At 33.2% G+C, this 9,884-nt stretch overlaps 1 protein-coding gene across 2 annotated transcripts; it reads right to left on the bottom strand.

Moving 5' to 3' along the window:
• Nucleotides 1-4,454: 4,454 nt before the first annotated feature.
• On the bottom strand, nt 4,455-5,973 carry LOC112517073 (early nodulin-93-like). Of its 2 annotated transcripts, none has more exons than XM_025124389.1 (4): nt 5,785-5,973; nt 5,631-5,677; nt 4,690-4,762; nt 4,455-4,613 (listed from the first exon to the last, which is right to left on the bottom strand). In XM_025124389.1, exons 1-4 carry the CDS (start codon nt 5,825-5,827, stop codon nt 4,522-4,524), a joined length of 255 nt encoding a protein of 84 aa, XP_024980157.1. In that variant the 5' UTR covers nt 5,828-5,973; the 3' UTR covers nt 4,455-4,521. The 2 variants fall into 2 exon arrangements, with proteins under 2 accessions (XP_024980157.1, XP_024980156.1); XM_025124388.1 differs by having other exon boundaries at nt 5,631-5,692; nt 5,785-5,963.
• Between the last annotated feature and the right edge of the window lie 3,911 nt (nt 5,974-9,884).

Below are 9,884 nucleotides of genomic sequence, written 5' to 3'. Positions count from 1 at the left end.
TATATATATATATATATATATATATATATATAGGGTCGGGTTCACGTGAGACCAAAGGTTTTTCGTGAGACCCGTAAAACCAATTTATGTTCATTGATCAACTTTATAATCTAATGGTCTAAAGTTGCACGATGTCAATTTTGTGATTATTGAGAAGTCTCATGGCAAATTTGTGATTATGAATGTTCAAATTGTAGGTCTAATCTAAGGGTTGAAAATTGGTCTTACGGGTCTCACGAAAAACTCTTGGTCTCACATGATCCCAAGTCTCTCTCTATATATATATATATCTATATCTTGAAGATCTCTTAAAAGAAATCCAAGTGAAGACCTTAACAATCCTTTCATATATATATATATATATATACACACACACACTTGAGAAGATCATGTGAGACCACTTTTTTTACACTTGAAACTTCACAGTAAAACACTATGAAAGTAACCTTCACAATGTTTTGCTGTAAAATTTCAAATGTAAATATGTAATCTCATGGATCTCATAAAAACAGACTGATATCACATGAATCAAACCCTATATAAATTCTTTCCAATTTGGAAACGCCTAAACATATACCTCTTATGGTTTCTAAACGGTGTTAATTAATGAAGAAAAACAACTTTTTTATGACCTAAAATTCAGTTAAGTGTAATATCTCCTTCGAGATTTCATTTTACAACAAAATAGTTTGACCGAGTAATTAACATTAATTTTCAAATAAATTCAATATTAAACCATTTATATTTCATGGGTTGAAAACAAAATTCATGCCAATTTTGTCATATTCCTCTTGAAAAGATGCAATTTCCATGCCAATATAAGATTCCAATTGTGTTTGGATTTCGAGATGTAATTCCATGCCTAATCTTGTCAAGGTTTTCTTGCCAATTTCATGCCAAACTTTCTTATGAAATCCATGTGGATCTCTCATAACTCTTTGTCTTTAAGTTCAAGCATGCATGCATGCATTGTTTTCTTTAGCATTATGTGATTTCCTTGCCAATTTTTGTGTGTTTGTCTTCTAAGAACACACCAAGATTTACTAAATAACACATAATTCTACTTATCAAGATTTTATTGTGACACTTAAGATCGCATATTTTGTAGGGACAGATACCAGTTTAGAAAAACAGATTGCATAAAAAAACTAATCCACTTTTCTTCAATCATATTTTGCAAACATACTTCTGAAAAACATGTTTAGGAGTATATATAGTTTGTGTATCAGATGTCGACATGAAATAAGTGAAACTTGACGTATTTCTAAAAGTACATTTATTAGACTTTTAAATATAGATTTATCAAACTATTAACTTTTACAACTGTCTTTTGAAAGTATAATATTCTCAATATATAAATTTGTTGGTCTCGTAAGGATCTACAAGATATGTATAACAATTTGTAGAAGAAGGGAGGAGATGAATACAAACACAGTATTTTCAAATTTAAAATGTATATTGATAAGAGAATATCAATACAAATTTTATAAGACTGTTTGCGAAAAGATAAAGTAAGAAAACCTATCTAAACAATCTTTGGTTACACACTTAAACCTAGCAAATAAGAAAAGATTTGTTGTAAAAGAAATAGAAGAAAGTAAGTTCTTTCTGGGAATGAACTTGTTTAGAATGCAATAAAAGGGATTCTAACTTGCTCTTGAAGATGAGCGGATAAGTTCTTAGATGTGTGTTCTTTACTTAAGCGCAAGGATGCTCAGAGTAAGTTTTAGGTTAAGATTATCTCTGCATGGAGATAGAACACATCTATTTATACCCATTGCATTAAATGCACATTTAATGCAACGTGGTAGGGTTAGAACGTGTGTCAAGCCTTAAGGGGAAAGTTTGTCCTTTGTTACAGTGAATAGTACAAAAGCTTATTCATGAGCAAACATCCTTACCTGAAGTTGGTGGGTAATAGAGTCAACTAGTCGGCTCCGTACCGTACTAACATTTAGAAAGGGTAAGGGTTTGTCCTTTGTATGTATACGGACAAGACAACAACAATCGTGCTTAATAAACTTCTTTTGATCGCTGAATGCTGGAATAATCTGAAGGTCTCTTCAGCATTCGCTGAGGCTTGGGCAGTCTTCACACATATGTAGATAGCTTGTAATAACTGAGTACCGCTTCAGATTATGTAATCGCCAGTCTCTAATCTTTAGTTTCAGTTTTCTACGTTTGCTGAAGATTTTTTGGTGTGATTGTTGTCTTCTTGAAGTATCGCTGTCGTTGATTGAATTACAATACAAGTTCTTCAGCGATCACTGAACAGACTCAGTGAAGATCGCTGGAACTGAAAAGACAGAAACATAAATACTTCGTATATAGAAAAAAAGGGATTATCATCAAATCACTGAGAGAGAGACTAACAAAATTAAATCAGAATATTGCGTTCATTCTTTATGTAATTTTCTCTTATAGATATACATTAACATGCATGTAATTGATATATACAGAAGATCTTGAAATAAAGCTTATAGTTGTCGTTTACGATAAAATTAAAGATGTTGTAACCTCATCTCAACTTGTTTGTAACTTTATAGCTACGAATTAGTAATAACTTTTTTGCATGGTTTTAGAAAGATGTTTTTTTTTTCATTTGACGAGCAATTAATGTGGTTGTATCATGAGGTAAAATACTTGAAAACAAGCAATCCTTATGTCTTGTGCATTTTTTTCGCTTAACACCCGAAAAGTAGCAACAAAGTAAGAGGAAATCGACCATTTAGGGTACAAGTTCTATGTTAAATCGTTGTTTTTATGTGAGTTTAATGTCATATAGTGTTGAGGAATAATGTAGTGTCAACTTCACGTCCAACGTAGGGATTTGAAGTCTGATTTGCTTGATGAAACAACATGTATATTGCTTGGATAAAACAATATGTGCAATCGGTAGAGACAGTGCCAATTTGTGAAGTGATATGAAACGGGCCATGCAACGTGGCACAAACTGTGTCGGGTTGTAAATGATTTTGACACAGATCGTGTAACGTTGGGAGAGCTAAGTGCGAGTCTTTGGTGTAGCAGACCACATCCATATCTACATGTTATAGTTTACTATTGACCTATTGTATATGATACGTATATATGTCTAGGTGCCAGTTTCGGTATCCATTCAGTTTCAAGTCATGCATGATTGGATTACTTTCATGTTAATTACAGTGGGATGTATGTCTATATATGAAATCATATTTTCAACATGGATCAGTATGTCGTATGTATTTACAATAACGTATCAGTAAACTGACTATTGTTTATGCCTTTACCCCTAACAACCTAGCTCCATGCGGCAAGCCGAGTTCAATCGCGATAGATTTCTAAATTTCCTCACTTACTAGTTTTAATTTCTCTTTTAACATGATACAATAATTTGTTAAACTGTCTTGAAATATTGGTTATAGTTTGTTTGTAACCTGCATGGTTTCAAAGTAAAGCTAAGCGTTTTTAGGATATTTTTAAAGTAAAGTGTCGTATTAGTTATTTTATAACATTGTTTGAAAAAATATCCTATAAAAAGATGAGTTTACAAGACACTCTTAAAAGTGTCTCATAAAATTAACACTTTATTTTCAACATGTCATAAAAAACATGTAAAAACGCTAAGCGTCATATAAACCTATTGTAACATTTTTAGATATGACGTTTTATTGTTTGATCCTATAAACTAAAGTACTATAAAACATTCTATTAGAACGCTTTGACATGTTAGACGTCCTATAAACCCAATTTTGTTGTAGTGACCTAAGACTATTTCCAATGGGAACGACACCTCATGATGCACCTAATTTCTGCGGTTGAAATTATATCGTAATATGGTTGTTTAAGTAAATGACTAATCTTTTAATCCCGAAGGTAACAAACTGAAAAATCCCAATGGCTACCTATAAGGTGTAGAATTTCTGAGAATAAAGTCGTGTTTGTGGAGACTGACATTCTGCTACAAAATCTCCAAGATGTCGAATCGAAAATTATTGTTAGGACCGGAATCATTTCCATTGATCATTTCAAAGATAATATGTTTGTTCTTGCATGGACCACCGACATTAACGTTTTCAGAATCTTGACGAGACCCTGAATACCCGAAAATAAATGGATGATCATTGTTTCTTTGACAATATTTCTTCTTATTCGTCTGTTTCTAGGCTCTTGTTAAGAAAGTATTGGTCGTTCTGTTCAGCAGAGGACACCAAATATGTTTAAATGTCCTAATAATTTCTCTAGGGGACTTTAAGTTTATAAAACCAGACAATTGTGTTGTATATAGGTGTTACAATAAGCTAACATGACACTTTAAGACGTCATAACAACTTTTTTATGACACTTTTGAAATAAAATGCAGTATTAAGCTTTTTACATAAGAGTAAAGAACCCATTACGAAATAACCAACAGAGACTTACGCAACTCAGTACCGCTCTTCGAAAAAGGAGTACATAACGAAACAGATTGATTCCTTTGATTTTCTTGGAAAGATGTTGAAATATTTACATCCTATCGAAATTGTGACCACCTAGCCTTGATCAGTTTCTTGGTTCATTGTTCTTGAACGAGTTTCTGCGAGCCGATGCCAGGATGGTCTTGTCGGCAACTATAAAATACGCTGCTCCGGCAACTGTAAGTTCGTTCAAACGTTTGTCGATCATTCGGAACAAAAAAAACAGTTTTATGTAAAAGGTGCAAGTACTAACCAGTGGAGATAATAAGAGCCTGGGCAGTGTAGTTCAGATTGGCTCTTCCCCATGGCATCCTACCAATAGCCATCTGCATTATCCACATACAGACATCCACTCATTACAACAAAATCAGGTTTATACGACGCCAAATATATATAAATATCATACTAGACTGTTTTATAGGACTTAAATTTATAAAATTGTGCATTTGACATAAAAGTGCAATTTTCTGGCATCTTTAACAATTTTTAGGACTCTTTTAAAATAAAGCGTAACAATATGTCCTATGAACATATCTTTTTATAAAACATGTGTTTTATATAAGAATGTCATATAAAAAGATTAATAGAATGTTTTTATTTCTAAAATGTCTATAAAAACTTGTTAGGACGTCGAAAAACATTGTATTAAATTATTATTACACCTTTACATACGATAACTATAAGTCCTATAAAAAAAGTCACTACAACAAAATTGGGTTTATAGGACACCCCCAATCTCTAAGTGTCCTAATAGACCGCTTTATAAAACTTAATTTATATTACCAAAATATAAAGCGTTCTATCTAAAGGTGTTGTAATAAGTTTACATAACGCTTTTGGGCGTCTTAACAAGTTTTTTAAGACATTTTTAGTACAAAATGTCGCATTAGCAACTTTATAGGACATTTTTAAGAAAATGTCCTATAAACTGAATTTTTTATAGGACATTTGTTTTTATAGGACAATTTTTCAAATAGTGTCCTATAAAGTTGCTAACGGGACACTTTATATTAAAAGTGTCCTAAAAAACTTATTACGACGTCAAAATACGTCATATAAACTTATTACAACGCCTTTAGATAGGATGTTTTTTTTTTGCCTATAAACTAAGTCTTATAAAGACACTTAGAAATTGGGAGCGTCCTATAAACCCGATTTTGTTGTAGTGCATGACGTTAGAAAGATAGACTGTACGGTTGGAATGGCAGTGACGATCGCGGCTAATCCAGCAGCCTTCGCTCCTGCAACAACTCCATCTGAACAACCCACGAAACCGTACGATACTTTAGCTGCCTGATTACAATCTAAATTACACAAACTTAATCATAATTAAGATGTAATGAATTACCATGAGATTGCTGCTTGGCCATGGCTTGATCAAATGAAGCCATCAAGAAAGTTACAGCAGTTAAAGAAGATAACTGTTGTTGTTTTCTATTACAGTAAGTGTCTTTTCTAAGCTTTGGATGAAGAAAATGGTGAAATGGTGACTACTTATAAGCATTTGGACATGAAAGCAAAGATGATGCTTCTGGGCTGTGGTTGGACCCAAATGGTTACCATTCAGACATCACTGGTTTACGTTCAGATTTTAGGGTTTGGAGTCATATCATTACCTGCAGCTGCCGTCCCTTGTTTCCCCCTTTTTTTTCAGATTTTATTTATAATTTATAAAAGAGCCGTTGAGTGAGAAAAAACGGGTTCCAACGTATATGAACGAGAAACAGTCTCAAAGCGTAATCAACGAGGGATCCTAATGGAGGCTGGATGAGTATAAATTGCGGAAATTAGGTTTATGAAACACCGACGAGTTTTAGTAATTAAGTTTATAAGATCAAACAGTAAAATGTCATATACCTAAGATGTTGTAATAGGTTTATAAGACGTTTTTGGACGTTTTAACAAGTTTTTTAAGACATATTTAATACAAAGTGTGGCGTTAGCTATTTTATAAGACATTTTTGAGAAATGACCTATGAGCATGTTTTTTTTTAATAATATCCTATAAAATAACTAATATGTCGTTTTTTATTTATTAAAATGACCTAAAAACTTGTTACAACCCGAAAAATGTTTTGTAAACTTATTATAATAGCTTTAGATATGACTACTTTATTGTTTGGTTCTATAAATTAAGTTTAAAAACAGTCTAGTACAAATACTTAGGGGGTGTTTATTTATGACTTAATGAGCTTAATGGGCGAAAGAGCTTATTCGCACAGCCAAAGTATGTTGCTTACTTGTGGCTTATTCGGACAGAACTTGACTTATTCGCTCAGATGGATTACCACTCTTGTCCATGTTCAGCCCAAAAATTGATCGGCCTACCCCTCCTAATAAAAACCCTAGATGACTCACTAAAACTCACGGTTCTTCACTCCATCTCTCTAAAGGTCGATTTTGTTGGTTCGATTCTTCACTCCATCTCTCTAATGGGTAATTTTCCTTCACCGATTTCTTTGTTGTTTGATTTCTAGTTGTTCGATTCTTGCTGTTTGATTTTTGCTGTTCGATTTCTAGTTGTTCGATTCTTGCTGTTTGATTTTCATAGTTCGGTTGTTGTTTGATTATTTGCTCAGATGAAAGTCTGTTCGATTCCTGTTTGATAATTCGATTGTTGTTTGATTATTTACTCAGATTAAAGTCTCTTGTTTGATTTTTCCTAGCTCGATTGTTGTTTAATTATCGTTCAGATGAAAGCTTGTTCGTTTGTTGTTTGATTATTCGCTCAGATTAAAGTCACTTGTTGAATTTTCCTGGTTCGATTGTTGTTTGATTTCTTGTTGTTTGATTATTCAATCGATTTTTGTTGTTCGAATATTGCACAGATTCTTCAAAATCGATTTCTTGTTGTTTGATTATTCATACTCAACGTAAATTGGTCATTTATGTTATCCAAAGACTATCGATTCAAATAGAAAAGTAAACAATAACATAAATTTATCTAACAGATAAAATTATCTGTACATGACTTAATAGAAACCGTAAATTTGGAAAAAAGAATGTCTGTAAATTTTTGTGAAATCTGGATATAAACCGCTGCTGCTGCTGGTGGTATATCTACTAGGGATGCTCACCAGCACAAGATTCTATGCCTACCTCCGTCACTAACTATTTGATGTTGAGGTTTATAGCAACATATGCACATGTGAATAAGATTTAATCATTATGAATACATGCAGTGTGAAGCAAGAGTAACTATTTGTTTGTACTCCTTTGGGAGGCGGGAAGCCTATCATCATCTCCTTTAATTTAGATGTTACAGCGCAACACCTTTTAACATCAAACGCGTGTCCTAAAAAGGAAAAGTATCCAAACATAAATTATTGATTTTAATAATATTTAGATAAAACAAAATTGATTATTGATAATTACAATCGTTTTTATACGGTTCCTGTCTCTAATAATATCGATGTGATGGAATTTTTTTTTGGCTCACTCACTCGGCGACTGAGGTGTAACATCCTCACATCTAGGGGTGCTTATGGGTTGAGTTGATCGGGTTGAGGACATTTGAACAACCCAATCCAATGCGTGCGGTTTAGAAAAATATTAACCCAACCCAACCCGAGGGTTGATACTTTGGTATATTAAAATATTCTTCTAACATTGAATATGTTATTTCTCTACTCATAATTTTTTTTTCATCATCAACCATTTGATACAACTTATTATATTTCTTATGTATATCACATTTAGTTAATTTTCTTAATTTAGATATATATGTTCATAGTTACTGAATGAGTTATATGAATAGATTGAAAATATGTGTATATGAAAAGCATACATGATAATGTAATTGTTTAATGTATTTATTAATAGAAATTCAACAATCATATAAAATCCAAGAAATAAAAGGATATCGGGTTCATCGGGTTGGGTTGAGTTCAAATAATAATAACCAAATATTAACCCAATACCTACGGTTTGACAATTTTACAACTCGATTAGACATCGGGTTGCTTCGGGTTGGGTTAGTTCGGGTTGGATTGGGTTGGGTTGGTTGGGTTGGTCAGGTTTTTGAGTACCCCTACTTACATCCATATTTTGATACATATAATTTCAGGTTTTATCTTCATTTTCGTCATTAAAATAACCTTAGAATGAATTTCGAGTTGGTTTGTATTCGGATGCTAGTTAGAAAAGAAAACCAAACAAATTTCAGTGAACTTCACGCCCGGGGAGGTTGGGCGGAAAATGGAGTTAGTGTGGGGGTTGGTGCATCATTTTAAAATCGGGATTTTGGCTTCTGAACTCGATTCTTGCTACACAACTCTCGTCCGCTCTCATTTGTTTCACCTTAGCAACATTTAGGGATTTGATTGGAAGACTTTAGATGCATTTACGAGCCTTGATAGCTATAGTATAAGCGTTGTGATTAAAAGTTCAAGATCAACTTCATTTTCGCCATCTCCCTTTTTTTTATGAACCACAAGGGTGGTGTATGATTGTTTTGAGCTTGGCTCCAAAGGTCAAAAGTAACAGGAGGTCCCAGGTTCAAATCCAAGGAGGAATAAAAATCCCCTTGWGGCCACGGAGGTTCAAATGCGGTGATTCCGGACTATCTGCAAAGCAGGTGGTCGTCCTGGGATTAGTCAGCTCGCATAGCGGGTTGGATATCCAGGTTAATTAAAAAAAACCCCTTTTATGAAATCCCCCAATGATTTGAGCTATGGATAATTTCTAGGTCACGTTTCTATGGATTTCGGGGAAAAACTTTTATTATCTATTTTATGAGATTTTGAGTTATATGAAGAAATAAAACTTACTTTGATGCTAGTTCAAGTAACTATTTACCTTTATGAGGTATTATTGGGCTTCATTGGTTGATTATCATGAAAGTTGACATTTTTTAGAATTTAGCAACATTTTTTTTATTAACATGGATATTCAACCTGTTATGCGAGCTGACAAATCCCAAGGCGACCACCTGCTTTGCAGATATCTCAGAGTCACCGCATTTGAACCTCCGTGGCCACAAGAGGATTTTTATTCCTCTTTGGATTTGAACCTGAGACCTCCTGGTACTTTTGACCTTTGGAGCCAAGCTTAAATCAATCAGACACCACTCTTGTGGTTAAATTTAACAACATTATGAACTATGGGTTAAATATTGATTAACCATATGAACTTTCATTTGTTGAGGACCTTGATTTACACTTGTTTGGATTATGATGTACCTTTTCACCATTTTAGATTCGAGCCAATATCATGTTATTTCACATGGTTGGGTATTTGATGGACCCAAGTAACATGGTTATATATATATATATATAGGGGCTGGTTCAAATAGAAACCAACCATATGGTACAAATTATGTGAACCGATCTTGATCGTTCATTTTATCATCAAACGGTTAATATTAAATGAGATTAAATAAACAATAATTTAATTAATGTATTAATTGATATGTGTATGAACAATTGTTCAAAGGGTAAATTGGTCAAA

The sequence above is a fragment of the Cynara cardunculus genome (genome assembly GCF_001531365.2).
Source record: "Cynara cardunculus var. scolymus isolate 2C chromosome LG 8, CcrdV1, whole genome shotgun sequence".
Classification (NCBI taxonomy): domain Eukaryota; kingdom Viridiplantae; phylum Streptophyta; class Magnoliopsida; order Asterales; family Asteraceae; genus Cynara; species Cynara cardunculus.
This window is presented reverse-complemented; position numbering and strand designations above follow the sequence as displayed.

Coding starts and splice junctions, on each gene's coding strand:
- LOC112517073 (XM_025124388.1), bottom strand. CDS start 5,827: ATGGCTTCATTTGATCAAGCCATGGCCAAGCAGCAATCTCATG. Junction 5,693..5,784: donor GGCCAAGCAGCAATCTCATG/GTAATTCATTAC, acceptor TGGGTTGTTCAG/ATGGAGTTGTTGCAGGAGCG. Junction 4,614..4,689: donor GGCTCTTATTATCTCCACTG/GTTAGTACTTGC, acceptor ACGAACTTACAG/TTGCCGGAGCAGCGTATTTT.